The 20,753-nt window shown below is 39.5% G+C and overlaps 1 protein-coding gene across 1 annotated transcript in view; it reads right to left on the bottom strand.

The window, feature by feature from the left end:
- The window catches only part of GUCY2F (guanylate cyclase 2F, retinal), a 121,288-nt gene that overhangs the window by 44,626 nt on the left and 55,909 nt on the right, over window positions 1-20,753 (bottom strand). Inside the window, exons 6-9 of the mRNA XM_045509975.2 lie at window positions 20,607-20,691; window positions 16,682-16,778; window positions 7,515-7,646; window positions 1,812-1,901 (exon numbers count right to left, since the gene is read on the bottom strand). Of these exons, the coding sequence (XP_045365931.2) occupies window positions 1,812-1,901; window positions 7,515-7,646; window positions 16,682-16,778; window positions 20,607-20,691 (404 nt within the window). The remainder of the gene's footprint in view (window positions 1-1,811; window positions 1,902-7,514; window positions 7,647-16,681; window positions 16,779-20,606; window positions 20,692-20,753) is intronic.

The following is a 20,753-nucleotide window of genomic DNA, read 5'->3' as shown; positions in this document are numbered from 1 at the left end:
ATAACTCACCTGAATTCTTCAAAAAAATATCAAGATGAAGAAAAACAAAGAAAGGCTAAGAATCTGTTTCAGATTAAAGCAACTAAAGAGACATGGCAACAAACTACATGTGAACCTGGGCTGGAAACTGGACTGGGGGAAAATTAGCTATAATGTATTATGACCATTGATAAAATTAAAATATAGACAGTAGTTTAGATAATATTATTGTATCAATGTACATTTTCTGATTTTGATAATCATACCATAGTTATGTACAAGAATATCTTTGTTCTTAGGAAATTCACTGAAGTATTTAGAGGTAAAAGGCATGATGTCTACACCTTACTCTCCAATGGTTCAGATAAAAAGAATATAGTCATCCCTCAGTATCCACTGGGGATTGATTCCAGGACTCCCAAGATACCAAAATCTGCAGATGCTAAAGTTCCTTATATAAAATAATACAGTGGGCCCTTGTTATCCACTGGTTCTGCATCTGCAGACTCAATCAGTCAGTGGTTCATTAAATCAGGGCATAGGGAACCTGTGGGTACTGAAGACCTACTGTACATAAATTTATAAATAGAGAATGAAAAGCACTAGGCAAAATGTAACCAATTGTTGGATCTGTGTAAGGTGTACAGGAGTTCCTTGAGTTATTCTTGCAGATTTCTGTAAATTTGAAACTTTATCAAAATTTAAAATTACCCAAAAAAGATATCATGGACACGCTCTACCTTGAATCAATACCTATCTTCTTATTTCCATACCTCTAGTTTACCAGTTCCCCCATGTTTGGCCCTGTTTGGCTTCATACTTTGGATCTAGCTCTCTGTTTAGCACCCCAGATCATCGAACCAGTCTGGAACTGCCTATCCTAGCTCTGACCTTTGTCCCCCTCCTGGATTCATCTCTTACAATTTTTCCTATACCTCCAGGCATCAAAATAACATGTAAAGGAAATACCAAATTATAACATCTCATTCTGACCCCTGCAGCACAGCGCATTGACCATCGGCTGCATCCCTTCCATTTGCCCATTTCCTTTTTTTCCTCACTCGTACAGCAGTACAGTGGTCGAGATGTAGCAGGTGCCTATTCAAACCTGTTAGATTGATTTGAACTTGCCTGAATCATAAATGTGAAGAAATCTATCATTATCTTCTAAAAATTCCACTTTTATGAGTCTGAAGGAACCAGAGACTATCTCCACAAATCTTTTATGAACTCTAAGTTCAAGGAGGAGTCAAGATTTTAAATGGTTTGAGAGGAATCATCATCATCCCTGCCTTATCTACCGGCCACTTCCTTAAACAGCCCATCCAAGGAATTTTGAATATGATTGGTGGGATTGGGAAACCATCATTTTTCTTATGTAAATAGAAATTACCAGATGAGTTTTCCAGGTCTGGCAACTGGAGATTTTGAATGATTATGGGATATGTACTTAATAATAACTATATTCATTCTACAAAGAAGCTGGATGTCAGGAAATATGCAAGATGCCTTACAAGTATTATCTCAACCTTGGGAAGCAGACATTAATATACTCATTTTACAAATAAGGAAAATAAAGCTCAGAGAGTTTAGGTGACTTGCCCAAGTTAATATATCTCTTAAGTGGTAGAGCCGGGAATTGAATCCTTCATGTCTCTTTGACTTCAGCGCCCATACCTTTGCCATTGCATCATGTGGTCATATCAGTAGCAACCCTGTAGTCTCCCTGCACTGGTTTGTTAAGGGATCTTCCTAACAGCTGGTATTACTTATTTTGGAGAAAGGATTGGTTTCAAAGGGGATATATATATATAAGAATGGGCTTCGCATACCATTTCAAATATATCACTTGCACTTGATTTGATGAATTTAATGTCTCCAAAATCTCCAGATGGGAACTTTTTCAGCCATACCCAATCACCCTAGAAAGAAAAGGTAAAGAGTGTTGATGAGACTTAGTTGCCAACAGCTTTAGAGCAATGTCTCTTCCACATGAAGGGTTTATAGTTAGACCATCAACCCAAACGAGCTTTGCTCCTCCTCTGTCACCCTCTACTCCACGGACATTCTGTATTCAGAGCTAAAAAGGAGATCATGCAGAGAAGTCAAAGGTTAAAATTCCAATTAACTAAAGACAGGGAAATAATTGCAGGTATGCAGACTCCCAAAGGAGTGATGCTGCTCTCTGCCAAGACTTCCTTAACTAACTGCAGAAAGTGCTAGGTCATTTCACTTATTCATAGCTAAGTGATGTAGCACCAGGTTTCTTGCAACTAATGGTGATGGTCGGTGGTTGCAATTCTTACTGCCTTGAGGCGTCTGTGGCGAGAGATGTAGGGCAGGCAATGTAGTGCAGCAAATGTTTCCTGCATTTACCTTGATCCATTTTTCTCTTGTGGGACAGGCCATTCGGGGGGCTTCTTACGCTTTAATCATAAACTGATTGGCTTAAACACAGAGTAAACATTTTTTATTTGGATGTACAAAGGTACTACCGTAGTAATATGAGTAATCTAGACTCTTTCAGGAGACTATTTCTGACTTTTTAAGCACAAAGCAGTGATTTCTAAGGCTGCTGTCAAGTCAAAAACAACAATTATTTTATTGTCTTCACTTTAACACTGCTGCCTGATAGATAATTTTCTTCTATGTGCACAGCCTCAAGGATTCATCAGTCACCAAGCCCTATTTAGTTTCTGTCCAACCCAAATTTGAAAAAAGCAATACATATATAGATTCCTTTTTCTCTGTAATAATAATAATGCCTTACATTTGCACAGTGCTCGCTACTCTTCAAAGTGCTTTCACATCTATTACCTATAGCCTGGAGATCCCATTTCAGGCTGCACCAATTTGTCATCAAGTAGAGATAATAAAGCAGAGAGCTCTGTGCAGTCAAATTCCAAGAATAAGAGAGTATAGCCACTCTCTTATTAAGGAATATATCCAGCTGTGGCACTGCATCTGGAGACCTGCCGGAGGCAAAAGCTAGTAATAGGAGCTGCAGGCATCTGAGTTACTTGCCAATACTTTGTGTTAGAGAGCATCTTCTAGCCAAGGAGCTCGAAACCATTTAACTAGGAAATGGCTTTCAGAGATCTTCAGCAGCTGAACAAAACTTTGCCAGCCAAGCTCATGCTCACAAAGTTGAGAAAAATAGTCCAGGATCAGTGTCTTCCTGCAGCCAGATGGTCAAAGCACCAAAGGCAGATTTCCTGGTCTCTTGCCCAGCAATCCTCGGAGTGTGGCCCTGGATCAGCTACATCATAGTCACCTGGGAACTATGGTTAGAAAGGCCAATTCTAAGGCCCTACCCCACACCTACTCACTTAGTTATGGAAGTCATGAGGGCCTGACATGAGCTCGAAACTTTAGCTTTCAGAGGACTTTGCCCTTTAGAGGGATCAAAGGCTAAGGCTTAAGCTGAAAGAATAAAACTCTAACTGGGAATTTACAAAATCAGCCAATTTGTGGATTATATACTGATAGGCAATAAAGCCTTCCTAGTACCTTTGCAATTATAGTACTCAGGACATGGTCTCTGCTAGCCACTATGGCACCTTGGTGCTAATTAGAAAGGGTGCTTTCCCTTAAGTAAATAAAAAATAATTATTTGAGAACATTATTTTGCAGCCTGCGGCAGCCCAGTAATATTGAGCAATAGCCTCAGATACACACATATGTGCATGGACCGCACTCTCATTTACTTGTACATCCTCCAGACACCAGGGAACACATTCCACTAGCAGCTTTGATACTCTACATATCATCCAGCCTGGCCTCCCAGGTGAGGCCTCTTTGTCAGGTTTGGAGTCAGGCTGTAGAGGTGGAGGTAAGAAGCTGAAATTGGGCCTTCAGGAACATTAGGCAGAAGAAAGGAATAACCTCAAGAAATTCTTGGGATATTGTCAAGATAGCACAAAGCCCAGTATACATTTTTACCAGTGACTATGTATGTGCATAGTCGGATGTGCTGGTACAAATGCAGATATGAGAAGGTTCCTCCTGCCACCTCGTTCCAGAACTAGGCTGGGAGGTCAAAATCTCTTTGCCCACTCCTACACCACTCTCATATAAGTTAGTATATGTCTACCACATGACTAGTACCCTTTTAGATGTGGTTCCTTTGTGCAGTACACAACCTGAACATCAGTACTGACAGCCTAGACTCTGCCTGTACCCACTACCTGATACCTTCTTCCTGGACTGGACCCTATTACAGACAAGGATTAGCTTTCTCTCTTGCTTATTAACTTTTACAAGTAGTTAAGCAGAGATTTTTCTTCCTGTCAAATCACCAAATTTGAGAGCTGGAAAGGGTCTTAGGTATTTCCTAGTCCAGTCCCTTCATATTTAAAGAAATTGAAGCCTGAAGAGATTAAATGACTTGCCTAAGGTCAGAAGGCTAGGTAGTAACAGAACCAAGGCCTTCCATCTCCCAGTTTGTTGCTCCTTCCTCCCATGGGCTTTCTTTGATTTGGGGGATTTGTGTGTGTTTGTTTTAAGGTTTAAATAATTCTCACAAACTTTATAAGCAAATTTTTATTGAGTCTGTGTGTGTCCTACTCTATGAATCATGAGGAAAAGGGAGGAAATGGGCAGTTTTTATCTTTACCACACATGCACTATTTGTTTTGTTTCTCTTTTAAGAGAAAGAATGATAGAATGCTTCACTCATCATTCACTTTTTAATTAAGAGGAAGAAACATCAAACTCTATCCACTAAAGTTTCTAGAAGTAATTTAAAGTCCATCAGTTCTGCACTAAGGCCATGTTGTATTAACTAAGAGTCAAGAGAATTAGGTTCTAGACTCAGCTTTGCCTCAAATTCAGGGGTGGCCTCAGGGTAGCCACTTCATTGGCCTGAGCCTCAGTTTCCTCACTGATAGAGTTAGATGAATTAGATGATTTCTTAGGTCCTTGTCAGTTTTGATGATCTGATTCTGTGATGGATGAGAGAGAGAAGGTGGTTGGTGAAAAGGAGATTGGTAGAGAGAGAGCTATATGGGACATAGAAGGTAGGAAGATAGAAAACAATGGCTCTGGGAAAGAGATGAATGGGGAGGGTGTGTCAGGGAGAGATAGAAATGAGACAAAGAGAAAAACACAGGGAGAGGTGGAGAGGCAGAAGGAATCAGAGAAGGAAGAGGGAGGGTAAGTCCAGTGGTTTCTCTCTGAGTGTGTCAGGGTTGCACTACTGCCCTCTATACCCCTCTCCCCTAGACTGTGGCTATTAAAGCAGATCCTGACATGTTCGCACTGCATCTGTCATTCACAGCTCTTTCTCCCCAGCAGTCTGCTCATCTGGTTTTCCTTTTACATCTCAAAGAGTATCTATAAAATGAGGGCTGATTTTCCTGTACAATTCCAAAGGTTATGCATCTGTGCCCGTAATCAAAGTGTGAATTTGTGTTATTGTGTATTACAATGTTATGGTACATCCTAGAGAAGCCTGTCCTTTGTTATTAGGTATATACTACATCAGGCACATCGGCTGGAACTTCCAGATTTTCCAATAAAAATTTTTATGAAAATTCGATCTATTTTAAACAGAAACTAGATCATGCATCTTATTTAAAAACACTCTTAATAGAGGGCCATTTCAGAAAGCACACAGGACCTCTTTGTTTGGTCTGTTGATTCAATTAACTTCCACTCTCTCCCAGGGTCCTCTTCTGCTCCAGTGGGTCAGTTTTCTAGCTTTACCTGCCTTCCTTTGCACCCTGCCATCAGCCTAATCTTGACCTCATGGTGTGGTATTATTCTCACTAATACCTTCCTTTTGTGCAGAGAAAGTCCCCCTTTGGCCTACACAGTTCAGATATACTCATGATCTGACTAAACAACAGTCATTACAGGAACTAATTCAACTGTCTGCCTCCTTCCAAATAGAGGAAATATCTGATAGATTCTTAAAGGCCAATTACATACAGATGTTTATTTTTTCCCTTCTTAATTCTACACTGTACCCTTCCAGCTCCACCAAATAAAACATACCACGATTCAACACACAAATTCTTCCACAGAATCAGAGAATCACAGCAGATCTGAGCCAGAAGAGGCCTTAGAGTTTTCTTCATCCAGCAATTCTCAACCCTGGCTGCACATATAGGGGAAATTAAAAAAAAATACCAATGCCTGAGGCTACCCCATACCAACTGAATCAGAGTTACTAGGGGTAGAGCCTGGGCATAGGGTTTTGTTTGTTTGTTTGTTTCCCACAGAGATTCTAATGAGCAGCCAAGATTAAGAATTTAGTTTAATCTCTCAATTTGTAGATGAAAAACCAAGAGACTGTCTTAGGTATTGAGATTTACTTCAGAATGTTAAAGGTGTCAATACATTTTTAAAGCCATCAGCCCCATTCCATTTGACATTCAAAAGTTATATGATTATCTTGCCTTTGGTCTTTGAGAGAATAGAGCTGTCAATTCCCTAATACCTCAGGTTTACATTTGAAGCAAATCTCTGATTTGATTAAATTAAGTGCAAGGCAAGATCCAGAGGTTTCCTGCTACAAATTTAAGTCAAAGCACTTCAGGTACACTGAACAAATATATACTATGCTAATTTTGGTGTTTTAAGTATCTGTCAATTATTTAGCCAATGGAGGAAGTGTTTTAAGTATCTGTCAATTACTTATCCAATGGAGGAGAGCTTTCACTTGGAAAATTCAATATGGTAGACAACCTGAAAACTCATTCTGGCCTGTTTTGGACTTTCTTTGTAGTTCTATTGAAGTTGCTAATGTTTGCTGCTTTTGGGAGTATCTTCAAACAAAACAAGGAAACCACACTGGGAAGGCCTCACTTTGGAGGAACCAAAAGAAAGTCTAGTTTCCCTTTTACCACCTGCTTAACTCTTTCCTGCTGAGAAGAAACAGCTCATCTCTCCGACTGATGCAAGATTTGTTCTGGTTGCCAAATTCCAGTGTCTTAGAACAAGGGATTGGGGGTAGTCTCTTAAAGCTTGAAAACAGAAATTTAAGTGAAGTAAAAAGGATTTCTATTTTACACAACCTGTCACTCCAAGAGACAGTGTAGGCTGAAAAAAGGAAATAAATGAATAACTTTTTTTTAAATTTCAATAATATCAGAGGATAACAGGTATAGGAAGAAACAACCAGAATTTGAAGGGAAGAGTTTGCCCCAAACCCTTACTCTATACAAATGTGTCTCTAGACATCCCATCACAGACAGTTTGCTCAGGAAACAGTCATTTATTCCATTACTATATCTTCCGGAATGAGTGACATGGTTAAGTATTTGAGTCTCATGGACTTTTTTTTCCCACATACATAGTAAATACATGGCATTGAAAGATCAATGAAGTTGTAAATAAGTAGATTAGTTGCCAAGGAAGATCATCGTCAAAAATGCCAACCAAACAAGTCCACAAGTCGCTAATGGACAAGAAAACTTACCAAAAAAAAAAAAAAAGATTTACCAAAAGCCTCAATATTTTTGCCAAAAGACTAAGTTCTAAGTCACTGCCTCATCTTAAAACCCAAGAAGGCAGCAGATAACGTATCCTACCTCATAAATTGCTATGTTGGAATTTTCATAGGTAGCTGGAGTTAGACTCCCTGAAGAAAAAGAGAGCCTTGGGGACCTTCCACTTTGGACCTCCGAGGTGATCTGGAAGCTTACACTGGCACGACTTCCTCTCTGTGAAAGGATTAGGAAAGAAAGTTTATGAATAAAATTATCAAGATTTAGGACAGAGCATTGAGCTATGGTATAAACACTGTGCTTATCTGTCTTTTTTAATTCCTAAGAGAGTAACTCTATGAGTTGAGCTCTATAAACATGAAGTTGATTCATTTTTCCTATTTCCAGCATTTTTTTTAATGCTAGTGTTGATTCCGTGCTTCGCCTCCACATACCGCAAAAGAAAGATAAAGGTTTGTAGATACTTCCATCTCCTAGAAAAGATTAGTGTCATAGATTTGAGGGGGTGGCAAGAAAGAACAATCATAACTTAATCTGGGATCCTCATTTTATACTCAAAAACGAGAAAAAGATGAAAATCTGACATTTAAAAAAAATCAATAGCAGAACTAGGACAGAATCCCATCCTTCTGGCTCTTAGGCCTAGCTCTTTTTGTTATATCTTGAATGGCATCCTTTTTGGTGCAGGCAAGATTAATGGCAGAAGATATCTCAGAAAGCAATAAGATGGTAGAGAGGTAGTAGATCCTCTGCCCACAATTTATAAGTCTGATGCTTAAATAAACCAAATTCCTTATTGCTTGATTTGTTAACTTGTACACATAAGCCTGGTAAGAGAGGGCTAAGAAGTGCACAGTTGAATAACCAAAGGAAGGGTTATCTGCAATCTGTGTTAACCTTTAAAATTATCTGCAACTGAACCAGCAGACTTATTTCATATGAAGACAAAATAAATCAACAAGTTTCCTCATACTCTTCTCCATGCCTTCAAATATGCCTTTCTTAGAATTATAAGCAATTCAGCGCTAGCAATTACATTTGATATTATCTAGGACATTCCTCACCCCCAACTCGAACACTCTCATTTTACAATGAAGAAACAGAGACCTAGAGAGGTCCATGGGCCTGGAAGAAGAATATAAATGTTATATTTCCTGGTCTTGTGTTCTTTCTACCACATCATGCTTTGCTTCACTCCTGCTTAACAATAAAAATTAATCTTAAGTACTTTCACACACTCTTCCCTTAACAGTCTTTGATAAACTAAAGATCACTAGTTGATTTAGCCCCAAGTTCAGTTCATTCTACCAAGACAAGACTATCAAAAAGTTCCAAGGTAATAGTAAACTATACCCAGCCCCTTGTGTGTTGAAATCACAACAGCTCAAGATTCAGACAATATGTAAAACTTGACCCTTCACATAACCCTTAGATCAACCTGAATTCTCCTCAACAGAGCAATGCCAGAGAGGAATCTATTTCCCTTTATTCTTTGTTTTTATATCTCAGCAGGAGCACCTAGTTCTGTATATTGAGATTTAGACCTCTCCACAAAGGGCAAAGGAGAAAGCGAGAAAATCTGCCAAAATCCACATACATTTGGACTTCAGCTTCACTTTCTTCTAAAAACTTCCTTTTCTGACCTGACTTCTACTGACCTGCCAATTTTTCTAGACTGAATTAATTTTATATTCACCAAGAGTTTACACTTTCAGACATTCCATTTGGATGGAATTCTTGGCTTGGTTTCTTGATTGATTAGACACAGCCAGCTGCAAGTTTGTGACTACACAGCAATTAAGGAAAATGTATGCTTCCCCTATCTTTTCCCATCAGAACCCTTGATACAAGCCAACTGCCAAAAGGGATCTAGAGGCCAAGAGCTATGTTCTTCTATGGTAATGCCATCCTTTTCCACCTGGGTCAAAATAGTAAAAGAAAAAAAATTCCCTGTAAGGCTATCAATCTCTGCTATTATTCATTTCTATCACTCATATGGTGAGAAGTGGTGATGATTGTGTTTTTGTAACTCCCTTATGTAAAAATTTATGCACAAGTGAACAAAAACATCTATCATCATGAACAAGATATTAAAACCCTAGGCACTTGGTTCACCTGAAGGTAGCACTATTCTGCTATTTATGGTGATTTTGTGAGAACAGGTATGAAACCCAAATATGTTCTGTGTCTCAATAGGAAAGAGAGAAGGCATAGGTAGAGGAGGTTTTATATTTACTGGACTATTGCAGGATCTATACAAAAGAAAAGCTAATTCAGTCCAAAATTGAGCTATGTTTATTGTTCTGACACTTTAGACCCAAAACATCTAGGCAATTAACATGAACTGTCATTTTGACATGGATACCACTAAAGAAGTAGAGATTTAAAAAATAGACTTATTGCCTTTGATAAAAAATTTACTATATATTGCTACATTTGGACAATGACCTCTAGCCATCTGCTTTTACTACTGATAACTCATTTCTGGATAAAATATTTTGTCACAGAATTGAATACTTGTTTTCTTAGTATTGCGTCATCTTTAGATTGCTTTAGAACTTGCGCTTCAGTAACTTCCCTTTCTTATTGAGGTGGGAAATTTCTTTCTTTTTTTTTAAGCATTTTTTTTATTGAGTTATAGTCAGTTTACAATGTTGTATCAATTTCCAGTGTAGAGCACAATTTTTCAGTTATATATGAACATACATATATTCATTGTCACATTTTTTTCGCTGTGAGCTACCACAAGATCTTGTATATATTTCCCTGTGCTATACAGTATAATCTTGTTTATCTATTCCACATATGCCTGTCAGTATCTACAAATTTTGAACTCCCAGTCTATCCCTTCCCACCCCCTGCCCCCTTGGCAACCACAAGTTTGTATTCTATGTCTATGAGTCTGTTTCTGTTTTGCATTTATTATATATATATATTTTTAGATTCCACATATGAGTGATTTCATATGGTATTTTTCTTTCTCTTTCTGGCTTACTTCACTTAGAGTGACATTCTCCAGGAACATCCATGTTGCTGCAAATGGCAATATGTTGTCATTTTTATGGCTGAATAGTATTCCATTGCATAAATATACCACATCTTCTTTATCCAGTCATCTGTTGATGTACATTTAGGCTGTTTCCATGTCTTGGCTATTGTAAATAGTGCTGCTGTGAACATTGGGGTGCAGTTGCCTTTTTGAAGTAGGGTTCCTTCTGGATATATGCCCAGGAGTGGGATTGCTGGGCCATATGGTAAGTCTATGTTTAGTCTTTTGAGGCATCTTCATACTGTTTTCCACAGTGGCTGTACCAAACTGCATTTGAGGTGGGAAATTTCATACAAGGTATATTGAGGATGACAAATCCAGACAAATTCCGCCACATGAGCCCTTGGGTCCTCTGGTGGTTTCAAAAATAGAGACTAAGATCAATAAGTTTTGATGGCATAAAAGTGGAATGTAGCTTTCAGCCACAGTGATAATGTTGGCATTCAGCAATACATTTCCAGGAAATTATCAACTTTACAAAAGGATCTGGAGATTTAAATAAGTAAGAGTTAGGGTTGTAGTTGAGACAAACCAAACAGCTGAACATTTCATTTGATTCCAACTGCACAGGGTATTAATGTAAATCTGTTTTCACCCAACCAACTAGTTTTTTTTTTAACATTTTTTATTGATTTATAATCATTTTACAATGTTGTGTCAAATTCCAGTGTTCAGCACAATTTTTCAGTTATTCATGGACATATATACACTCATTGTCACATTTTTTTCTCTGTGAGTTATCATAACATTTTGTGTATATTTCCTTGTGCTATACAGTGTAGTCTATTATACAATTTTGAAATCCCAGTCTATCCCTTCCCACCCTCCACCCCCCTGGTAACCACAAGTCTGTATTCTCTGTCTGTGAGTCTATTTCTGTCCTTTATTTACGCTTTGTTTTTGTTTGTTTGTTTGTTTTTGTTTTTGTTTTTTAGATTCCACATATGAGCGATCTCATATGGTATTTTTCTTTCTCTTTCTGGCTTACTTCACTTAGAATGACATTCTCCAGGAGCATCCATGTTGCTGCAAATGGCATTATGTTGTCGGTTTTTATGCCAACCAACTAGTTAAAGCACACCTTCTAGTGTCATATTTAGGAAGATGATCAGTTCTGTTACAGAGATAATTCTCAGATCTGGTGTGTTGGTGTAGCAAGAGTAAGTAGCACATGGGGACAAAATGAGGTGTTTGCATCCTCTCCCTTCACCCTGCCACCACCATACTAGAATTTGCCAAGACTAATGTCTTTATTTTAGCCAAATAGATGGGGCACAAAAAGGCACATTCTCCCACTACTAGCTACATTCAACAAAACTTCCCCACACACTCTCTTTTCCAAGCTCTTGGTTCATGCTGTTTTCTCTGCCTAGGATGCCAGGCGGGTAATATAAATTGATGAAATTGGCTGAGTATAAGACAATAGAGAGTGATGGGAACTGTGTCATACTGCAGATACAGATTTTGCAAACTCTTTCATAAAGGGCAACTACTGCTGGGTTCCAGCCAATTGCCACAATGATGCCCAAGGTTGATAGATTTTCCAACCTTTAAAGAACACCCAGAAATTAGGTTTTTATGTGTAATCTCCCAGTTCCAAAATTCTGGCTACAATTTTTTATAACCATAAAGGTCAAGCAAAATTTGTTATCAGTTTATGACCTGGGACCTAGACAAATCCTATACTTTCTTCTTTAAGACCAAGTTTTGGTGCTGGGTTTCTGAGAAGTCTTCCTCCACTGATCTATCTGTTCTTAAGTTCTACTATATTTCTAGTGTCTTTCGTGCAATATGGTATCTATCAACTCTTTTGTGTGGTACGATTTGTCTCTCTTACTTGACTGCAATCTCCATGAAGGCCCTGAATACATGCCATTTCTGTATAATGTTTCAGTCATACATATACATACATATAGTCCTCTTCATATTCTTTCTCATTATAAGTTACTATAAGATACTGAATACAGTTCCCTGTTCTATACAGTAGAAACTTATTGTTTATCTATTTTATATATAGTAGTTAGTATCTGCAAATTTTGAATTCCCAATTTATCCCTTCCCACCCTCTTTCCCCTCTGGTAACCATAAGTTTGTTTTCTATGTCTGTGAGTCTGTTTCTGTTTTGTAAATAAGTACATTTATGTCTTTTCTTTTTTCAGATTCCACATATGAGTGATCATATGGTATTTTTCTTTCTCTTTCTGGCTTACTTCACTTAGAATGACAATATCCAGGTCCATCCATGTTGCTGCAAATGGTATTATTTTATTATTATTATAGCTGGGTAGTATTCCTTTTTTTTACATTTTTTTATTGAGTAATAGTAATTTTACAATGTTGTATCAAATTCTAGTGTAAAACATAATTTTTCAGTTATACGTGAACATACATATATTCATTGTCACATTTTTTTTCGCTGTGAGCTACCATAAGATCTTGTGTATATTTCCCTGTGCTATACAGTATAATCTTGTTCATCTATTCTGCATTTTAAAATCCCAGTCTGTCCCTTCTCACCCCCTGCTGCCTTGGCAACCACAAGTTTGTATTCTATGTCTATGAATCTGTTTCTGTTTTGCATTTATGTTTTTTTTTTTTTTAGATTCCACATATGAGTGATCTCATATGGTATTTTTCTTTCTCTTTCTGGGTTACTTCACTTAGAGTGACATTCTCCAGGAATATCCATGTTGCTGCAAATGGCGTTATGTTGTCGGGTTTTGTGGCTGAATAGTATTCCATTGTATAAATGTAACACATCATCTTTATTCAGTCATCTGTTGATGGACATTTAGGCTGTTTCCATGTCTTGGCTATTGTAAATAGTGCTGCTATGAATGTTGGGGTGCAGGTGTCATTTTAAGTAGGGTTCCTTCTGGATATATGCCCAGGAGCAGGATTCCTGGGTCATATGGTAAGTCTATTCCCAGTCTTTTGAGGAATCTCCATACTGTTTTCCAGTGGCTTTCCTTGCTTCCCTCTCCCACTCTTAATGATTTAGATGTCTTCTTTTACAATTTTGTGTTTATTCTATTTTTAATTCATGGTAGTTATCACCTTTCCAGTTATGAGCTTCTCATTTCTGTAGCATCCTGCTTCTTTTCTGTTTAGCGTGGACCTGTCAATATTTCTTTTAGCGTGGGTTTAGTGCTAAACTCTTTTAGCTTTTGCTTGTCTGTGAAGTTCTTTATCTCTCCTTCTATTCTAAAGGATAGCCTTGCTGGATAGAGTATCCAAGGCTGCATCCTTTTTTCATTCAGAACTTTGAATATATCTTGCCACTCCCTTCTGGCCTGTAGTGTTTGTGTAGAGAAATCAGCTGAGAGCCTAATGGGGGTTCCCTTGTAACTCACTCTTTGCTTTTCTCTTGCTGCCTTTAGGATCATTTCTTTATCCTTGACTCTGGCCATCTTGATTATGATATATCTTGGTGTGAGTCTGTTTGGGTTCTTCCTGTTTGGGACCCTCTGAGCTTCCTGTACTTGGATATCTGATTCCTTCTTTAAGTTTGGGAAGTTTTCAGTCATGATTTCTTCAAAGACCTTTTCAATCCCCTGTGTTCTTTCTTCCCCTTCTGGAACCCCTATTATGTGTAGATTGGCACACTTTATATTATCCCATAGGTCCCTTATAATGTTTTCATTGTTTTTATTTGTTTTTCTTTCAGCTGTTCTGCTTGGGTGCTTTCTGTTGTCCTGTCTTCTAGGTCACTTATTCATTCCTCTGCATTATCTAGTCTGCATTGTACAGCCTTTCGGTCAGCTCTCATCTCAGCAAATGGGTTTACTAATTCTACTTGGTTCTTCTTTATAGCTTCTATTTCATTTTTGACATATTTTATATCTCTTAACACTATTTCTTTTAGTTCCTTCAGTACTTTGATCACTCCTTTTTTGAAATCTTGATCTAGTAGGCCATCAATGTCTATTCCCTTGATCGTACTTTCAGGGGTTTTCTCTTGATCTTTTAATTGGGAGTGGTTCCTCTGCTTCTTCATATTGCTCATATTTCTCCGGCATTGTGGCTTAAGGAGTATCAGTTATCTAGTCCTCCTGGAGATGGTGTGCTCTTAATGATTTTATCAAGAAGTCTTTGTGTCTTTGCCCTGTTTCACAAACTCAGCTTGCTGTTTCCAGAGGCCCTCTGTTGGTGCCCTCATCTGTGCTGCTCCCAGTGGCTGTCGGCTAGCAGATCACGCCCCCTCCCAACACTGGGTCATGTGCTGAGCTTTTACCCGGTGGGCGGGCGGGTCATTCCCCCTCCCGATGCCACAGTCAGATGCTGCACTTGGGTGAGGCAGGTGGGTTGATCACGCCCCCTCCCAGCACCATGGTCAGGTGCTGCACTCCTGCCAAGAAGAGGGGTGGCCGCCCGCCCTTCCCCAGTGCCGGTCACTCTGCTGCTCTTTGCAGCTGCCCGCTCCACCTTGGGTCGGTGCTCCCAAAGTGGGCCCGGGGAAGACCGTGGAATGGCCTCACCCCTGCTCTGTGCCAAATCTCAGCTCCTTGTTTGTCTTGGCGGCACGAGTTCTCTGAGGTGCCAGGGCAAAAAGATCCTATCTGCCTTGGGCTGTAAACAAGTCTCAGTCCTGCCCAGGAGGTTGCGGAGCCCCCGGGTGCAGATTCAGGACTCGGTCCCGCCCCTCCCAGGCACTGCACACAGGAGGAGATGGTGGCTGTGGCTGTGCCCCACCTCTCTTCTTGTGAGAAGTGCCAGTAATGGCAGCGCAGGTCTAAGGAGACAAAGGCTACAGCACCCCTCCTCCCAGGGCACACCAGCCGTGTTGCTTTGCTTTTTTCACAATTTATGGGGGACCGAGGTGGTTCTGCTAAGTATCCCCTCCCAGTCACGGCACACAGCACCCTGCAGTCCCCCAGGGCTGCCTCAGTGCAGCCGCCCCAGTCCTCTGCCCGGCTTGGGCAGCCTGTCCCAGCCCCAGTTGCTGGCTCGCATCTTGGGCTGGGTGTTGCGGGGACCCTTTGTGACCATTAAGTCAGTTCTGTCTGTCAAGGGGTGCTCGGGGCAGATCTGAGCCTCGAAGTCTACCCCTCTGTCCCGCTGGCCTCTCCATTGGAGAGGGGAGACCCAGCAAACTAGCACCAGTCCTCCTTTGCCGCTCCCTCCCCGTGGGATCAGTCCCACACTGTTTTGCTTTTTCTTTTCTCCTACCAGATTTTTGGAGTCTTTGTCTTTCGAAGAGGGCAATGTTCTCTTGGAGTTCAACAGGTGCTCTGGTTGGCTGAGTGGGTCCGTGGATGTGAGTTTTGGTGTATTTGTGGGAGAGGGTGAGCTACAAGCGTCCTACTCTGCCATCTTGCTTCTCTCTCTAGCTGGGTAGTATTCCTTTGTATAAATATACCACAACTTTTTTATCCAGTCATCTGTCGATGGACATTTAGGTTGTTTCCATGTCTTGGCTATTATAAATAGTGTTGTTATGAACATTGGTGCATGCATCTTTTTAAATTAGAGTTTCCTCTGGATATATGCCCAGGAATGGAATTGCTGGATCATATGGTAAGTCTATTTTTAGTTTTTAAAGGAATCTCCATACTGTTTTCCATGAAGGCTGCACCAAATTAGATTCCCACCAACAGCATAGGAGAATTCCCTTTTCTCCACACCCTCTCCAGCATTTATCATTTGCAGAATTTTTAATGATGGCCATTCTGACCTCATTCACCAAACTTTTATGAGCACCCATTATAGCACCACATCAAGTGCTATGGGCTAACATTTTTTAAAAAATGTACCTCTGCTCTTGAGGAGCTAGCAGTCACATGTTGAATCCAAATGTACAAAGAAGCGCTATAAGAAGTCAAAGCTACAGTCTTCCTCAAAGTGTACTGCATCACTTTCACAAGACTATTCTAAGATAGCACTGTCCAATAGAAATGTAACATGAGCCACACATGAAAGTTTGTTTTCTAGTAGTCACGTTAAAGAAGCATAAAAAGAAACAGGTGAGATTAATTTTAGTAATACACTTAACCCAATATACCCAAAGGATTATCACTTTGACATGTAATTAATATTTGTAAATAATTTAATGAGCTATTTTACATGTTTTTGTATTGTCCTCTAAATCCAGTGTGTATTTTCCTCTTACAGCACATCTCAGTTCAGACTAGCCACATGTCAGGTGCTGGAGAGAGTTGCGGCTTGTGGCTACTATATTGTAAGAGAAAGGGATATGCCTTACCTTACTGCCAAAGTGGGGATTGATAAACGTCACATCCTCCGAAGTCAGTAGAATTCTGTTGGGCCCTTTAATCAATTGGATTTTATTTATACGACGTCTGAAACAAGCATAAAATTGGAGGGTCACAGGATGCTGGAGGGTTTGCAAAGCAGGGGTAAATTTGCCCTATGCTAGAAGTTAAAAAATATACAAGATAATTGAAAGAATAAGCACACATGGAAGTTTACCAGAGTATAGGCAGCAGAGAGACAGCAACCCTGGTCCTCATAACTTACAGAGTTACAAAGACCAAAAGAGAAAAGTAAGACTGCTATTAAAGAGGTATCAAAAGGAAGGGTGCTGCATGGGGATGGTATCTCAGACTAATCAAACGGTGATTCCACATCAAGGACACATTCAAAACAACATCTATGAATACTTTTAAAGAACTCCACACCTTTTCTCATATGCCATACTATATATTCTAATAATACCAGGGCCAAGAATCATTAGCCTCCATTTTAAAGGTACGAAAACACATTAAAGAAACAAAACAAAATTAAGCAAATTATGTGAGATCCCATAGCCTGAGGCAGAGCTGAGAGTCGAGTCCTCGGTTTCTGGCTGTGGGCCCAGATTTCTGCCCACAAGACCATTTGTCTTACAAAGTTGCATCTATGCGTTGCCAAAGCAACAGGTTGAAAAGTGGAAAAATTCAATCAGTTGGTTGCTTTGTCTACATAATTCCAAACAAGTGGGCTGACTGGGTTTTCTTTTTTCCTTTGACTGAATCGGTCTCTTGTCTGAGCATTACATAGACACAGTTTAAACCTGATTCTCTCCAAACATGCCCATTAATTTGCAGTGAATACAATTATTTCTTACAAATCAATTAGTAGACACACAGGAGTTTATGATGTCTACCCACACAGCCAGGTAGGTCCTCAGTAGAGCTGACAGGGAAACTTGAGGACCTGGAGGGAACCTTGGATTAGTAAGTGTGGTTGTTTTTTTCTGTTTTGTCTTAGGGGCTCTGATAGCTACAGTTTGGCTTCACTTTTTTCATAACCCCTTAATGGTCACCCCGTGGAATGTATTAAAGCTGAGAGCCACAATGGGTAAAACAACCAGTGAATGCTTTGTCAAGTTGCTCTAAGAAGTGTATAATATCACTGTAGCTCTAAGTACCAGCAACTCAGTCAGTTTTTTCTCAGTGATTCCACTGATTTGTAAACAAACAATTAATGTGTTTCTAATTGTCTGCCAACAAATATGTTCCTTATCGCTGTGGGAGCGGCTGCCCTGCAGAGAAAATTAAAAGAGCCCTGTAGTGAATTCTTGGGTAGAGCACATGGATCTTTTGGCAAAGCAAAGCATCACTCCCTAACTTATCTATTTCATATGTGTAGTGAATTGTCTTAAAGCAGGCACACCTGTAAAAATAATCATGCCACAAAATACACTCTAGTAGAAAGAAAACTGGACTCCCAACCCAGAGACCTGGGGTGTAGTAGCAGACTCTGTCATTAATTAGCCAGATGACCTTGGATAAATAATTTAACCTCTTCATTCCCCAGTATCCTCATCTATCTAGCAGGATAATAGTCCTTGCATTACCTGCTTTATAGAGTTGTTTTGAAAATCAAATGAGATAATATATGTGAAAGTGCTCTGCAAAGCATGAAGCACTATAAAGTATAAGAGCTCATTATTATCATTATCATCATTAGTATTACAAAGCATGGGAGAGCTTTATAGAAAGGCGAGGCAATTTGGTTCAGAGTAGGGAGAAAGGAGGAGTTCAAAGAATCCTTTGTTTTGGGGTGGTTGGGTTCTTTGCACGCCTTTCTGTCTGGAAAAAAAAAAACTTAAACAATCAAAACACAGAGAAAAGGAAGGAACAGAGAGCCACTCTCCTGCAAGTAATCACCATCTATTACAGAAACTCATCAGTCGCTCAGCTCTTCTGATTGCAGCCATGGTGGGCAGAGAGAGGGAGGAAAGCAGCAAAGAGAGGGCATCTTTTGTGCTTTGTTAACTGAAGAACCAAGGCCCAAGTGACTCTGGGAAATGATGTGCCTCTCTCCCTTCTCTGAGTTTTCTGTGACCACTTGAAGTACCAATTGTCTCAAACTCATTTTCCTCTCCAATCATTTTTCTCTCTAATCATGTCCCTCTCCAATCATTTTCCTCTCCAGTCTTCTTTGCCCTTCAGCCCACAAGCTCCAAACAAACCCCTCCTCCATGATTTTTTTCCTTCCCTTCCTAAGAATTGAAGGTTGGGCTCTAAGTCCAAAGAACCAGTCCATTCAATGGGAAAGACCAGTGAGATCAGTCATGTTGGAGGGTGAGGGGGCTGACAAATAACATAAGCAGCTGAGTGACTCCATTTTCCACCTTGACATAGGATGTTTGGCGTTGGGGAGCCAAGAGCTTATTACTGTTCAAATCTCCCTGGAGGGGGGAGATTTTAATTGGATGGCATTTATTTTCACTAAGTAGCTATCTAATGATGTTAATTAAATACTTTATTCTTTGGCAGCAGCTAAAGACATTAAATTTCTGTTCTGAACAGGGATATGCCACAGTCACACAGAAATTAAAATCTTCCTTTAAAGTACTATCTTCATCAAATGTGCTTTAACAATTCATAAGCTACCTACTACTTTGTGTAGCTTTATCAAGTTTCTTATACCAGGAAGATTGGATAATAGTGGTTTTTCACAGCAACACTAACATAATAAACACTAAGAGTCACACCTGTTATAGTTTCAATCCAGAATTTCACAGACTCATTAGAATATCAGAGCTGGAAGATCTCTTAAAGATCATCTAATTCAATTCTTTCTTTTTACAAATAAGAAAATTCTGGCCACGATAGGTTTAGTGTCTTGTCCAAATTTAAACAGCTACCTAATACACTCTAGACATGTTTTCTTGGAATTTGCAAAAATAGCTCCACTCCATTCCCTACCAATTTTGTGTCATTATTGTCAGGACCACCCTTACAAAAAGATAACAAAGGTGTGGCTTGCAGGGTGGAAAGAGAAAAGTGGGAGGGTTGTGGCTGATTTTGTTTCTCAGTTTTCCCAAATCATTCTAATATGGGGAGAGCCCAACTGTCAAAATGCAAAGATTATAAGAAAGAGGTGTCATATTAAGCTATCTTCAGCCATTTATTCCTGATCCTAAATTAGTTCATCAGAGTACTTGATCATTTGGTATTAAGGGGTCTGATGGAGAAAGACAAAGACTTGATGACAATGATGATGTTGATGATTAGCTAGGGTAGCTTTTGCCCAAGGAAGAAGGACAGTAAAAACCTAGAATTTGATACCCTGGGCAAAAGGTATGAGTCAAAGTGAGGATCCTAGGTTCCCAAAAATCAGCAGGAGAGTCCCATGTGCTTGAGAAGGAGTTGAGATTTACCATTTCTTGAGCACCTACTGTGAGTCAGGTATTGTTCTAGGTGCTTTACTTGCTTCAGTTTATTTAATTCCCCCTTTACAGTCCTGTGAGTTAATATCACTATTCCTAAATTTTGGATTCTAAGAAGCCAAAGTCTGCCTAATTCTTGGAACTTGTTAAAATATCCCAACTTCATACCTTACCAATCCATACCATTTGGGGAAGGAAGTGGTTATAGGAGACTCTGCCAGTGGAAAAGGGAGCACAGATAAGGAGTAGGCAGGCCCTAAAGCACTCGTTCTCTTATTTCACGATAGTGTTGAGAGCCAACACTGACAACATAACTGAGGAAGTTATTCTTGGCATCATGAAAACACTTCACTGTAAATTGGGCCAATAGGAATGGTAAATCACTATGGAACAAAGAAAATCAGAGGGCCATGTAATGAGGCAATTGTACTGAAACATGACTCCCAGAAATCAATATTAACAATGCTATTATGGCCTTATATTTTTATATAAAAAATGAAAAATGTACCTTATAAAGTAAGCAAATCCATTAATAGACAGCAGGGCTATAAGCAAAGCAAGGCAGACCATCACAGCAAAGGCAGGGTTGATACCTGCAGAGAGGAAGAGGAAGGAGGAAGAATAGCATCAGAAGGAGGCTGTAAATAAAGGGCAC

This window comes from Camelus bactrianus, chromosome X (assembly GCF_048773025.1).
Source record: "Camelus bactrianus isolate YW-2024 breed Bactrian camel chromosome X, ASM4877302v1, whole genome shotgun sequence".
Classification (NCBI taxonomy): domain Eukaryota; kingdom Metazoa; phylum Chordata; class Mammalia; order Artiodactyla; family Camelidae; genus Camelus; species Camelus bactrianus.
The sequence above is the reverse complement of the archived record's forward strand: the minus strand, read 5'-3'. Positions and strand labels throughout refer to the sequence as shown.